Here is a 22,703-nt window from a genome sequence, read left to right on the forward strand (position 1 = left end):
TAAACAATGTCTGGGATAACTTGTAATCTGAATTTGTCAAGATTACATACCTTAAATACCGAGTTTTTAGGGGAATTTCATTAAAAGTTGTGGTCTTTGTAGACATGCAAACCAAGAGAGTATGGAAAAAGAATTTCATTTATGGTGAGAATTTTGGTTTAAAAGTGTTGCTCCAACTAGTTGAGCTTCATTTCCCATTTCTATAAACTCACTATGTAGATCATTTTTAGGAATAGTGTCCACACCTGGCAAATCCTGTAGATTGAACATATTGGAAATGGATTCTAGAGTTATCTCAACACGTTCTTTATTGACGGTAGAGGATATGATGTAGGGCTTTTTGTTTTGGAGCAAAAATTTTGTATTTTCCCAAAATTCCCTAAGGGTGGATAAATGAATGGGGTCCTTGGAAGTGAGGATGTTAAGGTATTTGGAGGATGTGATGATGTCAACCATAGAGTGAAAACCGTGTTCTTGGTGTTTTCCAAGATACAACAAGTAGTTGTAAGAAGATTTTAGTTCGAGAGCCATGGTGAAATTAGGTTAAATATTTTAAGAATCTTTTAAAAAGATATTATCTTGATTAAAAGTAATGTTTGTTGAATGCAATTTCGGAGTTTTCCTCTTTCGAAATGCTTTGATTTTGATACGTATGGATGTAAACTCTGTTTATCAAGGGTTTTTATGGGCTTTGTGGAACAAGGATGCCAGCGTGGCCAACGATTACCTTTTTATGGGGTGTGTTCGCAATATTGTCGACCAAGGTCATTAATTTGGACTTGGTAGATAAATCGGACGATCAAGGTCATTAAGACTTTGGTTATCTTAGAGGGTTATTAATTTGAAATTTGAAAATATTGATAAAGTTTGATTTAAAAATCTCAAAGTTTGAATCTAAAATGTTTATTTGAATGATGGTGAGTTTTAGATAGGAAGCTGAGAGAAAGGGGGAGTAGAGCAAGTAGCTTAATGCAAGGGGGAGCTTGATAAAAAGAAAGGAAGTTCTAGTTTAGATGAAGATTGTTGACTTGACAAAATGAAGACTGTTAAAGCAAGGGGGAGATTGTTGATTTACGAGAATGTTAAAGTTATGAAAATTTTGAAGAAAGTGAAGCATGACTACGGCAACATCCAAGGGGGAGATTGTTGATACATGATGTATGTTGCCTTCGTCAATGTTTTGAGTCATGTTTGTATGCATAATAATACGTAACTTGATCTTCGAGAGGAAGGGACCTTCGAGAGGAAGGACCCTTCGCACGAAGGACCCTGCGCACGAAAGTCCATCCGCTCGTAGGCGCTTTGCACGAATGGCGTCTAGTATAAATAAGAGTGTTGATATTCTCATTTGTAACTTTTGAACTTTGGTAGCGAAGCTCTGCTACTTTGGTTTCTTGGATCTGTAACATAAAATCATCAATGAAACCAGTGATTATAGATGAAATCTTGTGTGTGTCAACATTCCTAATGGATTTCACACATTACGGAGTGCTTATTTGAATCAGCCGGAGCATTTTCAGGATCGAAACGGTCCTCACAGATGTGACAACTGTAGTAAAAAGATTCCAAAATATGGAACACCACTTTTAACTCGAGCCTTCATCTATTTGTCTGTACGGTGGTACTAACCTGGGCTCTCAAGGCATCGCATAACCCAGATACAGATATCAATTATGTATATTCACATGTAAAATGAAATCTAGGGAATCTTGATACGGTAGTATATTCTGAAGTGGGGAACACAATTAAGTCAAGTTCTAAAACATCTAATTGTCGTATCTTGAAACAATTGAACTTTGTGTAGAGGTTTAAGAGGACAAACATACTGACAATCTAAGTGAACTTGTTTAAGACTTAAAGTTAATCACATCAACAGTGTTGGTGATTTGTCTCAAAAACTGGTATGATCGTCTTACACAAACTCAGAAAAATATGTCTGTAAATATGTTTGTACATAGCTATTTCATTTCTGAAACCTACAAGATTTTTCAGTGTGTTTTAGCATAAACTTTGGAAAATTCAAAAAGATTTTATTTCATCTTATTTTCAACTGCTGATGATGGAATACTGATTTTTAAAATCCGAACTTGCTGATCAAAATCTGGAAAACAACGGATTGGAGCTTATTTGAGATGATAAAATGTTATGAAAAAGATTACAAGTTCATTAATTTGAAACTTAACTTTGACAGAAAATATTAGTTTGTTCACAAAGTGTTCACCCAAGGTCATTAACTTGGACTTGGTAGACAAATCAAGTGACCAGGGTCATTAACTTGGACTAGGTTAACTGAGTGGGTTGTTAAAACTGGTAAAATGTTTGAAATTTGAAAAAAATGAAAAATTGGATTTTCATACGAATGAGCACATTCGCACGAAGGAAGCTCTTTCACACGGATGTAAGTTCATCTGCTTGAAATCCTCACATTCACATGAAGGTATTACCTTTGCACGGATGGTAAACAATGACTACATAAGTTCATTCACACGAATGAAACTTCATTCACACCAAAGCTTTCTTTACACCAGTTGACTGAATTCGAGAGAAAACTTTCTAAGTGTCCAAACTCTGTAAAAATTTACATTGTGGTGGTTGATTTGCACACCATCAACAATGGGAAAGGTAGAACTTGAACTGATTGGACTAAATTTTATAAAATCAGCCTTAGTATGTTAAAAACTTAGATTTGTGCAATATAAACCATAAAAAATAAAACTGAACACATATTAATGTAACTCAGCACTTTTAGGTTCTAATAAAACATTCAATTTGATGAAAACTTGTAAAAAAAGTTGGAATTTGAAAGGATGGAAGTTACGTCTGCACGGAAGTAACTCATATGCACGAATGTAGTTACATCAGCATGGAAGTAACTTTGTAGTAAAAATAGAATTTACCTTCGTACAAAAGTAAGTTGTGTGTATGTGTTGTTGTTCATTCACACAAAGGTATTCACATCCGTTCAAAACTCATGTACAACTGTACCAAGTCTCATCCGCAACAAAATTTGACGATTTTGAAAATTTTTCTAAGTGTTCGATTATTTTGTTTGTGCGGGCAAAAGCGATGAACTTTGATCCTAAACACAACATGTGTTGTGTGTTAGATAAAAAAGTATCGAAGATGGAACCTTTTAAGCCAATTCTGGAATTTATGGAGTGAATGCGTATAATGAAAGCATTAACAGATCAACATTAGGCATACTGATCACATGTAGAACGTTTCTAGCAAAACGCTAAATTTGTTGCTCATCTGCCAGCGACTCACTCTTTCGCTGAAGTCCAAAATGATGACATAGAGGTGGTTATTACTTAAGATCAAATCAGAAGAGTATTAGCATTTGGTGATAGACCTGAAGATCCAACAGGTTACCCAGAGCGAATGGTGAAGGGATGTTTTTATCGGATGGGATACACAGGGCACGTCAATGAGATGAATTTTTTAAAAGCGAATATCTCAAGGCCTTATAAATTCTTTATGCATTCGGTAATTCATGCTATGGGGCACAGGAAAGGTGGAGATGATGTTACAGTTGATTACTTGATGTGTATGATTGCAACTCTTACTTTGAACTTACCATACAACTTTTCAAAGTTGATTTTCGAGCAAATGATGACAGACTTGGTTCAAGATAGATTTTTGTAGTATCTGAGGTTTGTGAATATGTTGCTGGATGATTTGATTCCGAATCTTGCAAAGGAAGAATCTGATGTGCTACATTTGGAACATATGACGAATCTATCATTAGATCGGATTCAACAGTATAAGAATCAATTAGAAAAAGATGTTCCTCACTTTAAAAGATTATTTGGTTGTATGAAAGATAAAGATTATATGGCACCGCCTAAAGGCCAATGGAGAAATGATGATACTAATTCTGACAATGAAGACGAAAAGTTAGAAGGTTTTGTTGTGAAAAGATGTAAATGATTTGAAAAAGATGATTCAAAGAAAAGAAAAGACAAAAAGTAGACGACCACAAAGCAGACTACTGGAAAGAAAACACAAAAAAACAATGCTTTGGGATGAAGAGAGTGAAGATGAAGTATTTTCTACTACCTTAGACAGAGAAAGATCTGAAAAGACTACTGCTGATACGGCTGAAATTGCTGAAAATATAGAAACTGAAGCATTTGGGGTTACAGGTGGTCAAGCAGATGATGATGAGACTAAAAGTGATAGTGATTTTAAGATTACAAAAATGGCTCCAACAACACATGATCCAAGTGCTAAATTTGAAGAGAGAAGCAAGAGAAAGATAAGGACAATGGATAGTGACGATGAACCATATGTACCTTCTGAACCTGAAACTGTTAAGAGATCATCAAAGTGACAAAAGAACAAAGCTGCTAGAAAGGTAAAGAAAACATGGTCTCCAATGATAAAGAAAACATGAAAAAGAACTAAAGAGCCTATCAAAGAAACAACAACTACTAGAGCTGAACCAGTAGTTACATCTACAAGTGCACCATTTGCATGGTTGCAAAAGTTGTTAGGCACTCCCTAATCAGTTGAGCGGGGAGTTGAGAGTACCCGGCCTAGGCTGAGAGTACTCGGGGAGTACTAGAACACACTAAATTATAAGGAAATTTGTTTTTGGAAATTAAATACATGTCAAATAAAATAAATTTACTAATAATTATAACAAAATACGTGAAAATGATATTTATTCTTTAATATGATTGACATGGAAATTATCTTTTATTTTTTTTATAAGTCAAACGCAGCCTGAGTTGACATACTAGATCTGATTCTAGCCGAGGTTGATTGCTTTTGATCGATTCCAAGTAACTAGGTGGTGTTGAAAAAAGTCGCGTCGGCAACCTACCTTGGAGCGCTTACTTGGACTTGGAAACCTTCTTTTACAACCATGACCATTTTTTAAAGCTGAAGCTAAGCTTGTTATTCCTATTAGAATGCCAACAGCATCACAACCAACACCAAACACTCCTGTACAACCAATATCTCCTCAACCTCAACCTCAACCTCAATCAAATCCAAGATCGAGATCTACACCTCGACAACAACCTAGTTCTTCTTACAACTTATTCGATGCTGATCGTCCATTTCCGAATATTAACACGATGAATTTAGATTTTTGGAATGATCCAAATGATAAAAAGATAGAGGAACTGGAGAACAAAGTAAAGAAGTTGGAAAGTGAAGTAGTTCAAATGGAAGTTGTTATAACTAGTCTTGTTTCAGAGAACGAGCGATTGAGAAAAGGAGCAAGTGATTTAGAAGCTGACAAAAAGGTGAAAGATCGAAAGATTGATATTCTGTACAAAGTTTTAGAAAAGAAGATGGAAATTGATTTTGAAGTAGAATTTAATCAAATTGAAATTGAAGAGGCTGAAGCAAGGGTCACTGAACGAGCTCGAAAAGCTGCTACTAAAATAGAGGTTGCTAATGCTGATAAAGGGAAGGAAAAGGTTGATGCTATTCCAGAGATTAGACCTAAGCCTGAAACAGATCCTGAATCCGAACCAATAGATATCACAAAATTCGTTCTCAATGGTGAAGTACAGGATATACCGTATGAGACAGAGACAGAGAAAGAAGATGATAATAAAGAAGACGAAGAAGATGTGGATATTGAAGGTTCTAGTCATGATGGTGATGATAGGTGGTGTGACAACTGGCAAAAATAACGACAATTCCGTACAGCTTAAACGCTTGATTAAACATTTAATTTCGCTCATTACGATTTAGTTATTGCATGATTAGGTCGTGTAAAGTATAGCAATCATAGGATATGGTTAAATATGTAAAACAATACTAATACAACTGCCACGTCGCGAGAAAACTGCAAACTATGTCTTAATTGTTGGCAAAATGCTGAAAACACTATTCACCTGAACACACTATTCATGCCAGCAAGTTCTGAAAACTGTCTGAACGAGCGCCGAAAGGCACGAACGCACTTTATAGATGAAATACAAATAAAAATCCCTAATTAGGGATACTAAACACTAAAACACCTTAACTTTCTGGTAAACGCACATAATTACATTTTGTCCGTTCCGCGCCAAATTATAACATAAATAAAATGTCCGCGACACTAAAATCTAGCATTTTAGTGTTCGTAGGACTTGTAACTAATATGATACATCTTAAATAAACTTGGGAATATCAATTGGATATTCGAAACACAACTTTCCGGTACTACATTGCAACGACTACAACTTCACCGTTTTTGCGTTGACGAACTAGTTAGCGGAATTTTTACCACTCTAATGCCTAAACCAACAACCTAGTGAACTAGTGAGCCACATTTTGGCGTCATAAATATTGTCGTAGCACTAATGGCACAAGAACTTATCCAAAATCCCTAAACCTCTAAATACTTATATAAATCACAACTTTTATAAAAAGATAAATAAAACCTAATACCCCCCCCCCCATTTTGGTCATGAGGGAGCCCCACTCCATCAACCTACCATTTTGAAAAATCTAAATGGAGTATGGTTTGAAGATTTTTTTAGACTTTGCAAGATGATCATTTTTATAACACCTTACTTCTTTAATTTCCATCCATCACCTATCATTTGTATTCACAAAAAAATCAAACAAAACCCTCTTCTCTTCTTCTCTTGATTTCGGCTCAAAGAACACCCAAGAAAACCTCCATTTTCATTCCTAAAACACCACTTTTTCACCTTAATCAAACCCTTTTATGATCATGTAAGCCTAGTTAAAGCATGGAGCTTCATTAGAGACATGTTTGGAGCTTAACCTCTTCTTAATCTTCATTCTAAGCTTGTGCAAAGTTGTAAGCCCCTTTCGTATCATTTTTAAGCTTAGTATTATAAGTAGATTATAATAGTACTTGTTGATCATCTTGAAGATTAAGAAAAATCAAACTTAAAAACCCTGATCACACCTTAATAACCTACAAAATATGAAGTATTATGTGATGATTAGGTGTATTAGTGTTAAATAGTTAGTATGATCATGTTGATTTTGGTTAAAGTAGGTTGATTAGTCATGAGATTTATGATGATCATGTTGTTTATTTAGTGTAGTAACTTATATAAGTGATGATCTTGTTATATTATGCTTAAAAATATGATTTAAACAACTAGATCTTTATCATCAACATCATGTTCATGAGCTTTACATATATAAGTTTTAATACTTGAAAGATTAAGGATTTTAATGGTCTAAACTTGATGTTTAAGAACTAATAAGCTTGGTTTTTAAATAAAACAAGTGATTTAATAAATGGTTATAAAAATTACACCTAAAAAGTCTTAACTTTTTAACACATAAAAGTCTTGAAATTTTTAGAAATTTAATGTATGAAAGCTCATGAAATATTGAAGAAAAGTTGTAGGATTAGCTACCTGAAAGGTGTATTTTGATGAAATTAGCAAGTTGATGATGATTGGAAATTGAAAATTTGTTTAAACGCGTTTTGAAAAGTGAGAAATGCCATAGTTTAGGGGAAGCTATGGCAAAATTTTCTAAAAATATAATCGCGATTAAATTGAGATTAACAGGGTGATTAAGCGGGTTAAACACGATTAGCAACTTAAATCGTCATTAAGGAAGTTTTGATGAAAAGGTTTAAGCCCTAATCATCCAAGAGTTTTTATAAACTGACATATATATTTTTATACTAAATAAATGGGTAAAGTTAACAAGTATATGTAAAGATGATTTTTGGTAAAAATTATATAGTTTGAATACTTTATTTGGTGTATATTGATTGTATATTATGTGTATGTATTTGTGCTAGGAATACATACTAAAATACTAAATATAATGCTTATGAAAAATATACACTTACACCATGACCGAAACCTCACAAATATTCACAAGTATGACGGTGGTCGCGAACCTTCGCGTACACTTAAAACGCTCCCTTATGAGGTATCATAAAACAAGACGCGGACACTGGACTACGAACATCGGGCGACGGACATTGGATGACACCTTCACGACGAAACGGACAACTTCAACACAAAAGTTATATATTAACAAATCACGACGACGAGTCAAAATACAAAATATTGTTTGACACTTAATATACATATTAACGACAACGAAAAACCGGTAAGTTCAATAACGACAATAACATTAAGTGTAGTTTTAAAAGTTTACTACCATACTTATTTAGTAATTAGTAAAAGATTACTATAAATGCAAGAACATAAAATTTGGACCTTTAAAGTTAATATTGGGCTTAAATAATAAATGTTGGGCTAGGCCCAATCTCTTAAATACATAGGCAATCACCCATTTCAATAAAACACTTATATTGGCATAATTATAATATAGAGCTTGGGCTCGGCCCAAATACATTAATAATATGGGCTAGGTCTAATAACTTAAAGACATAGACTAGGCCCAGTGACAAAATACATGAATTAAGTTCAATAACACTAAGATGTGGGCTAGGCCTAATGGAAAATACATGTATATTTTTATAAAAATACACTATAAATATGGTATATCTACACGTATAATACGGTCTACCTACACGTATAAATACGGTGTACCTTCACGTATAATACGATATACCTACACGTATAATACGATATACCTACGCGTATAAATACGGTATACCTACACGTATAAATACGGTATACCTACACGTATAGATACGGTAAATGTATACGTATAAAAGACTCAAGTACATGGTGATGCACTCACATACACTTGTGGAAGTGTACTCTCACAAGGATGTCGTACACGTACGACAACGTATTTACAACGTTAAAAATAAATATTTTTAACATTTATATCCATATATTATATATTATATATATATATATATATATATATATATATATATATATATATATATATATATATATATATATATATATATACTAGTCACTTACCCGCGCGATGCGGCGGGAGTGGTATCACTTAGGTTGGTGAGTTTAGGGCTATCTACGGGGATGTAGTTTCCAATGTGGCTTGTGACGACGATGGTGGTAGTGTAGCAGAATGTGATGGTCGGTTGAGGCCTTCTTCAGCGGCGAGAATCAGTGATTTGCGGCGATTGGTGGTTTCGTGATGGCGTTTGGTGGTTATTGTGCGACTCAGGAGAAAACAAAGAAAATTGTTTGATTCTAGTTATGTTACCTGAAATAGACGGACTACCTAGGCTTTTGTTGGTTCAAATTGTGATACAAATTCACAAATAACTAACATTAACTACTATATTGTAAGATGTACAAAACATAGTCAAAAATTTCCCAAACAGTCTTAGGTTTGTAAGAGTCCTTAATCTTGAATTCCTAAGGTTTGGAACTGAAATTTGTCACAAAATAAAGGATTTCCTTCAATTAGTTTCTTAAGTTCAACCAGCATCATACCTCGAGCAGATTTAGTATCTCCATATTTGGATAATTGTTCATTCTCCCTAAAGTAGTGATCTATAAAAGTCAGTCAGCAAAGGCGCGATAGATGATGCTTAATACAAAAATTAAAGTAAGATAAATAAGTTCGTTTACAGACAAATGGTTACAAACAAATCAATCGAGTCGTTAATCAAACGATTAAACGCATAAACAAAACAATAAATATGAATTTGTACATTCTGATACATATCTACTTAGAGGTGGCAGTTTTTTTATTTTTTTATTAACCATGTCGCTGCGCTCGTTGCGGCTGCCCTCACCGCGCCGCTGCGGCTGCACTTGTTGCGCTCGCATGCTCACTGCACCGATCAAATTTTAGTAAAGTACACGGATGGTAAGCCAGAGACAACTGAGGTGATGGCACCAAGCAAGAATGACATAGTGCTGAACACTGCTGTTCCCTTTTACCCTGCATATACCAAACAAACTTGCGATTAGTTTATGCACAGCTATTCATAATCATTTTATCATGAAATAAGGATACCTGAACAAATGTCTCGCTTGACCAATAGTTTCCCTTGACGCATTATGCAAGGTTCGCTCGGTCCAACAACTCAAGCAAATGTTTTCTATGTTTTTTAGGGGGAAGATGAGTGCATCTCTCCACAGGGCATACAAGACACAGGTCATTGGCGGAAGCCCGCCAAATTTAACATATAAAGTTTTTTTATATGTTAAATATGGCGAGCTGCCGCCAATAACCTGTGTCTTGTATGCCCTGTGGAGAGATGCACCCATGTTCCCCCTAAAATGCAAAGAAAACATTTGCTTGAGTTGTTGGATAGATTACACAGGCTCAGTTTTTGCATCACAGCCTCAAAACACTTTCAGTTCAGATAGATTACACAGGCTCAGTTTTTGCATCACAGCCTCAAAACACTTTTAGTTCAGACAGATTAAGAACACAAGGTCAGCTTATGCATCATAGACTCAACACTTTTAGTTCAGACAGATTAAGAACACAAGCTCAGCTTTCGCATCACAGCCTCAAACACTTTCAGTTCAGACAGATTAAGAACATTTGGACGGAAGATGTATAACCTTGTAAAGGGTAAAAGGGTTTGTGTTTTCTTGTTCCTTAAGAGTTGTACATTGTGCATTAAGTGTTTTTTCAACACCTTGTTCAATTACCATCTTGTCCTTCACATATGTTTATTAAGGATATCATTTGGCAAATCAGGCATTAACTCTTTTTATAAGTGAGCCGTTTGCCTCGAATCGGTGGATCTCTCCACAGGGCATACAAGACACAGGTCATTGGCGGCAGTCCGCCAAATTTAACATATAAAGTTTTTTTATATGTTAAATATGGCGAGCTGCCGCCAATAACCTATGTTTTGTATGCCCTGGGAGAGAAGCACCCATGTTCCCCCTAAAATGCAAAGAAAACATTTGCTTGAGTTGTTGGATAGATTACACAGGCTCAGTTTTTGCATCACAGCCTCAAAACACTTTTAGTTCAGACAGATTAAGAACACAAGGTCAGCTTATGCATCATAGACTCAACACTTTTAGTTCAGACAGATTAAGAACACAAGCTCAGCTTTCGCATCACAGCCTCAAACACTTTCAGTTCAGACAGATTAAGAACACAAAATCCGGAGTACACAACAAGAGTAATTTGCCACGAAACTTAAACAACCTTTAAGTCTCTATAAATAATTCAGGGATATCTACACTCTACTCACACTTTACAGCCTCAAACACTTTCAGTTCAGCTTTCTCTCAATGCTCACACATCTCACAAAACAACATCACATCTCACAAAAAGGGATGCCAAAAGCAGGGAAGTACAATCTACAGGAAAAAGCAACACTTTACTTTTGTGTGAAAGACAGTTTGCTTGCTGCAGTCTCTATAATATATCAACACTCTTCCATACACTGTTTGAAAGACAGCATGCTTGAAAGACAGCATGCTTGCTTCAGTCTCTATAAATAATTCAGGGATATCTACACTCTACTCACACTTTACAAACTCTCAACTACACTCAACTGGAAGACTCAGACATGTAATTGAGAGATGAACACAACTACGGGTAAAGCCATGGCTGCAACACACGGTTGCAAAGTGAGAACTATGCAACCTGGATATTGCCCCGCCAAGATGCTACTCGGATCTTCTATGTACCCTCAAAATACAATCATCATCACAGTCTATTGTGTTATGTAACCTCGCTTTAAAGCATGATGTACAAGAGTATTTTTCCACTAAACTTAAACAACCTTTAAAGCATGACCTAAATATCATAATTATCACACAACCATGACACTTATCAGTCCCAAAAATGAAGGAAAAGATCAAAATATAACAGAACAAAGTAAAATCAAAACTACAAAAACAATTTATCCTTTCACTATGTCATATCTGAAATTAATCTAACTATCATCACCAAAAATACAAATTCAAATATCACAAAACTTTCAACCTAATTTGAAATAACCGCATCTACTAACAAATCTACATCAAGATTAAAGATAAGAATCACAAAAGAACATGGTAAGATATATAACACTCATTGCAACTTATTAGAACATCAAACGGATCCCTTGTTCAAATCTGTGGATCCCTTGCCAGATAAAGCTTGTGATACATCTCATGAAACCCTAGATCTGCTCATCGAGCATCCCACAGAACAAACTAAAATCAAAAATACATTACAATCTATCTTTTCACTATTCCATATCTAAATGACCTAAATATCATAATTATCACACAACCATGACACTTATCAGTCCCAAAAATGAAGGAAAAGATCAAAATATAACAGAACAAAGTAAAATCAAAACTACAAAAACAATTTATCCTTTCACTATGTCATATTTGAAAGAACTTACAACAATGCAAGAGGGAGATGTGAAAAGCCGACAAAAATTTTAAAACCTTGATGTGAGAGCCGAGAAACAACGCAAGATCCGAATGCAAAAAGTTGATATATTCTGAAATCGAAGTAAATAGAAGTTGTTAAGTTGATGTTTTGAAAGTAGGATTATTCAACTGAGATAAACTTACAATTTCAGTTGAGTGTAGTTGAGAGTTTGTAAAGTGTGAGTAGAGTGTAGATATCTCTGGATTATTTATAGAGACTGAAGCAAGCAGTGCTGTCTTTCAAACAGTGTATGGAAGAGTGTTGATATATTATAGAGACTGCAGCAAGCAAGCTGTCTTTCACACAAAAGTAAAGTGTTGCTTTTTCCTGTAGATTGTACTTCCCTGCTTTTGGCATCCCTTTTTGTGAGATGTGTGAGCATTGTGAGAGAAAGCATATGGTGATCCGTGTGAAGTCAAATGGACGGTCCCGATCTTGATCCCTTTTTGTCTGTAGCATAAGTCAAATGGGTTAAGATCAGTTAAAAAACAAAAAGCATAAAAATAACAAAACACATCATAAAACACAAAATATAGTCAAGTTTATATTCTCTCAGTAGCATAGCATGTTAAAAATTAATATTCAAGGCTTAGAAATTACCAAAAAAGAGCGAAAAACCGACTGAATTCGAATCTCAGCCCATTCTTGACACTAATGCTCCGTTAGTTCTCGCAAAGTCAACCATCATAAAAAGAAATCAAGTATTAGTAAAGATTTGATATTAGTTATAACCAGTACACTATTAACTTAAAATAAATTTAATATAAATCACATTTTGTCAAGTTGCAAATATAAAAACCTTTATTATAAAAAAAAGAAAAGAAAATTGATGAATGATGATAAACTTTACTTTACCTCTGCTTGAGTGAGCATGAGACCACTAAGTGAGGGAACATTCTGCATATGAAGCCCCCATCGATTCGAATGAAGCAGCGTTCAGCGTCGCCAAAGCCAATTCCGAGACTCTCCAAGCAGATACACTTTCTCCGGCAGCCAGAAGATCGGAGTGAGCTTGTTCTTTAATAATAGTGATCGTGACAGTCGTTAACCAAAGGTATAACTAATTAAATTCAGATCCTAAAAAAAGGTTTCCTTGCGAGTTGCGAGTGACATACCTGAGTCGATTCATCACAAAACACATGCGAAAATCCTTCGTAAACCTCAGATTTCGTCCTTCGAACATCCGTCAACTGCTTCACCTGAAAAGTAAGAATCACAAAAGAACATGGTAAGATATATAACACTCATTGCAACTTATCAGAACATCAAACGGATCCCTTGTTCAAATCTGTGGATCCCTTGCCAGATAAAGCTTGTGATACATCTCATGAAACCCTAGATCTGCTCATCGAGCATCCCACAGAACAAACTAAAATCAAAAATACATTACAATCTATCTTTTCACTATTCCATATCTAAATGACCTAAATATCATAATTATCACAAAACCATGATACTTATCAGTCCCAAAAATGAAGGAAAAGATCAAAATATAACAGAACAAAGTAAAATCAAAACTACAAAAACAATTTATCCTTTCACTATGTCATATCTGAAATTAATCTAACTATCATCACCAAAAATACAAATTCAAATATCACAAAACTTTCAACCTAATTTGAAATAAGCGCATCTACTAACAAATCTACATCAAGATTAAAGATAAGAATCACAAAAGAACATGGTAAGATATATAACACTCATTGCAACTTATCAGAACATCAAACGGATCCCTTGTTCAAATCTGTGGATCCCTTGCCAGATAAAGCTTGTGATACATCTCATGAAACCCTAGATCTGCTCATCGAGCATCCCACAGAACAAACTAAAATCAAAAATACATTACAATCTATCTTTTCACTATTCCATATCTAAATGACCTAAATATCATAATTATCACACAACCATGACACTTATCAGTCCCAAAAATGAAGGAAAAGATCAAAATATAACAGAACAAAGTAAAATCAAAACTACAAAAACAATTTATCCTTTCACTATGTCATATCTGAAATTAAGCTAACTATCATCACCAAAAATACAAATTCAAATATCACAAAACTTTCAACCTAATTTGAAATAACCGCATCTACTAACAAATCTACATCAAGATTAAAGATAAATCAACATTTAGAACCTAACCTGAGTCGATTCATCACAAAACACATGAGAAAATCCTTCGTAAACCTCAGATTTCGTCCTTCGAACATCCGTCAACCGCTTCACCTGAAAAGTAAGAATCACAAAAGAACATGGTAAGATATCTACTAACAAATCTACATCAAGATTAAAGATAAAGCAACTTATCAGAACATCAAACGGATCCCTTGTTCAAATCTGTGGATCCCTTGCCAGATAAAACGGATCCCTTGTTCAAATCTGTGGATCCCTTGCCAGAACATCTCATGAAACCCTTGATCTGCTCATCAAACGGATCTGGTGATAGATTCAAACGGATCTGGTGATAGATCTCATGAAACCCTAGATCGCCGAGAAGAGAGAGAAGAGAGAGAGAAGAGAGAGAGAAGATCTGATGTTGTTTTGTGAGATGTGTGAGCATTGAGAGAGAAAGCAATAGATCGCCGAGAAGAGAGAGAAGAGAGAGAGAAGAGAGAGAGAAGATCTGATGTTGTTTTGTGAGATGTGTGAGCATTGAGAGAGAAAGCAATTGGTGATCCGTGTGAAGTCAAATGGACGGTCCAGATCTTGATCCGTGTGAGAAAGTTACAAAATTGGACGGCAGATGTAGAACCTTGTAAAGGGTAAATGGTTTTGTGTTTTCTTGTGCCTTAACAGTTGTACATTGTGCATTGAGGGTGTTTTCAACACATTGTTCAATTACCATTCTGTCCTTCCTATATCCTTATTAAAGTAGTATAGATATATAAGACCAGGATCATTTCAGAACCATAAATATTTACAGAACTCGCAGAGCTCCTAATAAACAATCTTTTTATTTATATATTTTTATGCTTAGGATAATTTTATCATTTATTATGTGTATTTTTACGATTACATACATGTTAAAAGTAATTTTATCATTTCTTATATGTAATTTTATAATTACACATATGTAAACTACTTTTTTTACATATATGTAATTAGTTATGACTCATATATATAATTTTGGCAATTAAACATATGTAAACTACTTTTAACATGTATGTAATCAAAGAAATACATATAATCGATGATAAAAAGATCCTAAATACAAAAACTTATATATAAAATGATTGTTTATTAGGAGTGTAGGATCGTTGTTGAACCCGAATGAGTCGATCAGAAGAGTTGTTAATCCGAATCAAAGGCGGAATCAATGATACGGACGCTCAAAGTAATTATTATGTCTCTTATATTGGTTTAACACTGATTACAACCTGAGAACAATCTGGCAGCACTTCGTTACAATTTCTGATTCCGTGCCAAATGAACAAATGAGTGCACTATTTATACTAGAGCTAATTTCGCTCTTATGACCAAATGCCTTATGTCACACCCCGATTTCCACGTGTATCACCGGTGGGCCCGGTGGGGGATTACCGTGACACAATATAGTCAAACCACACAATTATATGAATGCACAGCGGAAGCATAAAGATAAATATAATTCAACCATTGATTGTAATATCGAATGTATCACAATAGTCGAATGGTATCCATAGGGGGATCAAAATGATAAAAATATCGTTCAACAGACAAGGCATCAAAGCTTGCGAGACTTCTTAAGATGCTAAGGAGCTATAGCCAGCCGATTACGTGTAGTACATGCACTGGGAAAATACGTCAGTTTACACTGGTAAATACATTCAACCGACACTTTTGAAAATGTTTATTAAAATTGATTTGAATGCACAAGGCACAAACTCTTTTATAACTTGGGAGAATTATTTAATATTATAATCTTGTGAACGAATTACATGTTCCTTCTTTGCGTTCAGTAGCCCGGATCTAGTCCGGGTTAAAGATCAATAGACACACCACATTGCGTAAAACCGAGGCGGGTAAACCAACGGTTACGTCTTTTAATAATATAGACATAATGCCGGGTGTACGCCTACACCTGGATGTCGAGGTCGTGGCTATTTCGTAAAATGATGCCTAGGATATCCGGGACATGGTCATTAACCCCCCAAAGGCTTTTAAGTAACAAGACTGTTTAAACGAGCCGATCAAATTATTCAATTAACCACCAAATGATGGAAGATTTGATGCTCGATCAAGCGGTATTTTATATATACCGTAACCCAAGCCCGTAATACGGAAAATAAGTTAAAAGTATTTACCTTTGCAAGTATTGTCCTTAATTGATTAAATCACAGATATCTTTTACTGGGGCTCCTATTCTGGAACGAAGGTTTTAAAATAACCTATTAGAATCCTAACGGGTCTTTTATATTAGCCGTCGCCTAGACCGGTCAGTTTCAAGGGATAGATACGGTTTAATCGCGTGAAAGGCGAAAACCGAGAATGGAATGTGATTCTGACCCAACAAGTTCGAAGACTTGTTTTATATGGGTTTAATATTCACACTCTGAACTTTGGGGTCAAAATAATATGGTTTGACCCGTATCGGCTAATTTATGTAAACTAGTTACATAAGTCGAACCGTGCGCGCGAAAGGCGCAACGGGTAACCGTAAGAGTCCTACACTTGTTTCCCAAGTCAATATGCCTTAAAGAGGTTGTGGTATCAGTAGGATACCTTCCGCGATGCCCGTAACGAGTTTAAGTTTATTATACGCCCCGTAGGGGTTTTCCGGTCATTTTAAGGACTTTTAAAAAGGTTTTAGAGTTCTACAGGAAATCTGAGTTTCCCAATCAGTTTATAAAGTCTAAAATACATTATTTATTATTTAAAATCAGTAGCAACTGGAATCGGGTCAAAAGACTTTATAGAACTCAAGTTTTGGCCGAAAAGGGCATATTCAGTATTTACCGAACCGTAGCCATAACCGTAGGTTATGAGCAGGTTAAAAATGATTAAAAATCTTTAAAAAATCCCGAAATATTAATTTACAATAGTGAGTAAAAGGTTTGGTGACGAAATCTTGGTTTAGGTAGGCGTTATGCTAATCGCGCCGTTTATTACAAAAGTTTCTTTTAATTGCGCTATTTAGCATAACTCCTATTCTAGACCTCGGATTGGCGTGAAACTTTAGGGACATGCTTAGAATTTAATAAGCAAGGTTATGGTCCCTTCATGTGTCCGAAATACTCGTTTTATTTTGAAAAGGGCGTTACGGTCAACTTTTAAGCAATTAACGGAAATGCGTAAAAGACTCGGACAAACAACGAACCGGTCACAGAGGGTGATACCATCACGTGACCTGGTCCTAAGAGTGTCCTAAGGCATATCTACATTGCACTAAAACGGGTCAGAACTGAAGTCAAAGCAAAAGTCAAACTTTTGCGACATTCGGCTCCGAACCGGGTCAATATAGCAAATGGCCGAATCAAACGAGCTTGGACAAGTTTATATATTTAATATCATGTTTTATAAGTGTTCAAACAGGTTTCATATCATCTATATTACAGATTATGCAAGAATCGCAAAAATGGCTTTCTGTTGACTTTTTAAGTATACGTTTGACTCGACATTTGAAGTAGTTAGAGTGGTGATCAGAGGGAACCCTTTTAGGGGTTTATTACCCACATAAATACCAACACATAACTACTTTTGATTCGACAATTCACTGGACCATTCGTGATTTATCGCAAAGTCAATCGTTAGTTACGACGGATTGACTTTTAGGCTAATCTAAGCAAAAACAAAGCCATAGCAGGTTTGGCATACTTACAGAGACTTGTGCACGACTTAGGAATGTTAGAAGAAAGCTTGTGAGCTCCAGGAATGATCAGAGGATGTGTTTTGAGGTGTGTTTCATTTGTGAACCAAGCATGGCCTTTTATAGTAAAGTTTGGTGCACAAGATCATCACAACACATCCTACATTGCTCATGGATGATCAACAAGTGTCCAGAGGTGCTAGGGGTCAAGTAGAGGGCACCCATGCCTCATTGATTGCTCACAAGTTCGTCTACAAGCCAAATCATTGAATCTGCCCATACTTTCTGCATCTGTATGGATCACGCGGCCCGCATGGGAGATCAGGCAGCCTTGTACGCGGGCCGCCTGGATCCTTAAATCAGACTCGTATAAACAGAAGGCTCGCGGCCCGCATTAACTTACCCCATTCTTTAACGCGGCCCGTGTTAGGTCAGTTTCTCAAGATTTTTAAATCTTTTATAATCATTACGAAATCTTTGTAATTAATAACAAAATCTTTGGTAATTATTAACCTGACCTTTCGGGTTTGAAGGGGTAACTTTGCGATTTGGCCCTCGATTATTTACAACTAAGGGCCTCGTGTTATTTACCCGCCTTGTTAAGTCCCCGGTTAGTTTGTTAATTATTTGGAAGGCCTTAACTTTCATTGTTGACGCTTTTAACCCTTCTCGTAAGAATTTGATCATAACTTTCTCGTTTTAAAACGGAACTTCGCGGAATTTATATAGTACATTCTAGTGAGCGTATTTTACTGTTACAAAGCCTCGGGTACGTCAAAGGGTCACTCAGAGGTATAATTAAACATGTTGACACAGTTAACCCCTGCAGCTTGTAATCTCTCACTTTCTTCTGCGTTTCGCTTCCGTACGATCCATGATTTATTCGTTTGAAGGTACGAGCATCGTTTAGGTTTACTATACAGTATACTTACCCTTGTTTGACATTTATAACCCTCGAATTTACATACTTTCAAGGTTTGTCAACTTTAGTCCTTTATTTAATATTAAATGCCACGTGTAACTCAAGACACGTGTCAATACATTATTGGACACAAAATTTCGAGGTGTTACATCCTCTCCCCCTTAAAATAAATCTCGACCCGAGATTTACTCAAACAAATAGGGATATTTCTCTTTCATCGTGGATTTAACTTCCCATGTGAATTCGGGACCTCTCCGGGCATCCCATTTAACCTTAACTATCGGTACATGATTCCTGCGAAGCTTCTTTACTTGTCGGTCTTCAATCGATAAAGGCTTCTCCAGAAACTTCAAGCTCTCATCAATATGCACATCTGTGTGTGGGATCACCAATGATTCATCATCGAAGCACTTCTTTAGATTGCAGATGTGGAACATGTTGTGAATTCCGTTGAGCTCTTCTGGTAAGTTCAACTTATAGGCAACTGACCCGACACGTTCGATAACCTCGAAGGGTCCTATGTATCTCGGGCTCAGTTTACCCTTCTTACCGAAACGCATCACCCCCTTCCAGGGTGATACCTTTAGTAACACTTTTTCACCTACCTCGAAGTGAAAATCCTTACGCTTTGGATCAGCGTAACTTTTCTGCCTATCACGGGCAGCTTTGAGACGTTCCCGAATCTGGACAATCTTGTCCGTTGTTTCGAAAACTATCTCTGGTCCTGATAATTGGACCTCTCCCCCTTCCGCCCAACAAACAGGCGATCTACACTTCCTACCGTATAATGCCTCGAAGGGCGCAGCCTTTATGCTTGTATGGTAGCTATTGTTGTAGGAGAATTCGATTAGTGGTAGGTTCTTATCCCAACTACCACCCAAATCGATTGCACATGCCCGCAGCATGTCTTCTAACGTTTGAATAGTACGCTCACTCTGACCGTCTGTCTGAGGATGGTAAGCCGTACTAAAGTTCAAACGTGTGCCCAAAGATTGTTGGAAACTCTTCCAGAAATGAGACGTGTATCTAGTATCTCGATCGGAGATAATAGACACAGGTATGCCATGTAAGGCTACAATCTTATCAACATATAACTGGGCTAATGTGTCGGAGCTATAAGTCTCCTTTATGGGTAAGAAATGAGCTGACTTAGTCAGTCTATCGACTATAACCCATATTGTGTCGTTTCCTTTGCTCGTTTTTGGTAACTTGGTGATAAAATCCATAGTTACACACTCCCATTTCCATTCAGGAAGTTCAGGCTGTTGTAGCAAGCCAGATGGCTTTTGATGCTCAGCCTTGACTTGCGCACAAGTTAAGCATTTGGCTACATAAGCGGCTACAGACTTTTTCAAGCCTATCCACCAATAATTTGCCTTTAAATCCTGATACATTTTATCTGCTCCAGGATGGACGGAATATTTGGAACTATGGGCTTCCTGGAGGATAACATCTCGTAGTCCTCCATAAATAGGAACCCATATTCGCCCATTCAATCTCAAAATTCCATCCTTGCTAAGAGTTAACTGCTCCTCAGTTACTCGTAACTTTTCCTTAGGATAATTAGCTTCTAACACAGCCTCTTGCTGTGCAGCTAATATCCTTTCAATCAAGTTATTCTTGACTTCAATGCTCTTAGCATTGATTCGGATGGGTTTCATCCTTTCTTTCCGGCTCAGGGCATCAGCGACTACATTCGCCTTGCCGGGATGGTATCTGATCTCACAATCATAATCATTTAAGGTTTCCATCCAACGGCGTTGCCTCATGTTCAACTCCTTCTGATTGAACAGATGTTGAAGGCTCTTGTGATCTGAATAGATCACAAACTTGATTCCGTACAGATAATGCCTCCACAGTTTTATTGCGAATACAACAGCACCCAACTCCAAGTCATGGGTGGTGTAATTCTTTTCGTGCACCTTTAACTGCCTCGAAGCATAGGCAATCACCTTGCCTTTCTGCATGAGCACACACCCCATGCCAGTGTGTGACGCGTCGCAGTAAACTACGAACTCTTCTGTACCTTCCGGTAGTGTCAACACAGGAGCGTTGCTTAGCTTTTGCTTTAAGATATCAAAGGATTCTTGCTGCTTAGGGCCCTAAACAAATTTTATCTTCTTCTTGGTTAGAGAAGTTAAGGGCGCAGCAATCCTTGAGAAATTTTCAATGAATCTTCTGTAGTATCCTGCTAACCCCAGGAAACTACGGATCTATGTAGGCGTCTTTGGCTCTTGCCAATTCATGACCGCCTCTACCTTAGCGGGATCCACCTGGATACCACGCTCGCTTACGACATGTCCAAGAAATTGGACCTCTCGTAGCCAGAATTCGCATTTAGAGAATTTGGCATAGAGTTTCTCGCGATGCAGCAATCTGAGAATACATCGTAGGTGTTTCCCATGGTCAGCTTTGTTCTTTGAATAGATAAGAATGTCGTCGATGAATACGATGACGAATTTGTCTAAGTACGGCTTGCAGACGCGATTCATGAAATCTATGAATGCAGCCGGTGCATTTGTGAGACCAAAAGGCATCACTAGGAACTCGTAGTGACCGTATCGAGTCCTAAATGTTGTTTTATGTACGTCTTCATCTCTGACCTTCAGCTGATGGTAGCCCGACCTCAAGTCGATCTTTGAGAAATAGCTAGCCCCTTGCAACTGATCGAACAAATCGTCGATCCTTGGCAATGGGTATCTATTCTTTATCGTGACCTTATTAAGTTCACGATAATCGATGCATAGACGCATCGATCCGTCCTTCTTCTTAACAAAAAGGACAGGTGCTCCCCAGGGAGATGAACTAGGCTTGATGAAACCTTTTGCTAACAGTTCATCTAGTTGGGTCCTCAATTCCTTCATTTCAGTCGGTGCTAGTCTGTAGGGTGCTCTAGCAATGGGAGCTGCTCCAGGTATGATATCTATTCTGAATTCCACTTGCCTATCTGGTGGCAACCCAGGTAGATCTTCGGGGAAAACTTCTGGATACTCCGAAATGACAGGAATGTCCTCTATCTTTGGTTTGGACTCTTCAATTATCACCTGTGCCATGTAGATGACACAGCCTCTTTTTAAGCATCTTGAAGCCTTGAGCATAGTTACATTCTCGGGCAATCCATACTGCGTATCCCCTTGAATGGTGAGCGACTCACCAGTCGGGGTCTTTAGCACTATTTGTTTTCTGTTGCAGACGATCTGGGCCTGGTTGTGCGATAACCAGTCCATACCCAGAACGATGTCAAAACCAGCTAGATTAAAGGGAAGTAGAGATAGAGGAAAAGAATGGTTCTTAATGGATATCATACATCCATCTAATATAGTGGAGACGGTCTCTACCGTGCCGTCTGCTAGCTCTACCTCGTATTTCACATTTAGGGTTTTGACAGGCATATTCAACAGTTTGCAAAATTTTTGGTCTACGAAGGATTTATCAGCGCCTGAATCGAAAAGTACTCTTGCAAAGACATTATTCACGAGAAAAGTACCTGTGATTACGTTGTCGTCTTGCAAAGCTTCCTTCACATCCATCTTGAAGACTCTAGCGTTATTCTTCTTGGTTTCTTCCGTTTTCTTGGCAAATTTGGGGCAGTTGCTCTTAATGTGCCCCTTCTCATTGCAGTTATAGCAGGTCGCATCTTTAATCTTCTTACAGTCCACAGTCTTGTGGTCCTTGGACTTGCACAGTCCACAAGTATGCGACTTCGACTGGGACTGTGAGTTCGACCCAAGCCTACATTTCCCAAAGTGGAAT

General features: G+C 36.8%; 1 protein-coding gene across 1 annotated transcript; it reads left to right on the forward strand.

Annotated features, from left to right (window-relative positions):
* Nucleotides 1–4,916: 4,916 nt before the first annotated feature.
* LOC110881477 lies at nt 4,917–5,651 on the forward strand. Its single transcript, XM_022129719.1, has one exon. The coding sequence runs from the start codon at nt 4,917–4,919 to the stop codon at nt 5,649–5,651; it is 735 nt and encodes a 244-aa protein (XP_021985411.1).
* The last annotated feature ends 17,052 nt before the right edge of the window (nt 5,652–22,703 follow it).

This window comes from Helianthus annuus, chromosome 10 (genome assembly GCF_002127325.2).
Source record: "Helianthus annuus cultivar XRQ/B chromosome 10, HanXRQr2.0-SUNRISE, whole genome shotgun sequence".
In the NCBI taxonomy this organism is placed as follows: domain Eukaryota; kingdom Viridiplantae; phylum Streptophyta; class Magnoliopsida; order Asterales; family Asteraceae; genus Helianthus; species Helianthus annuus.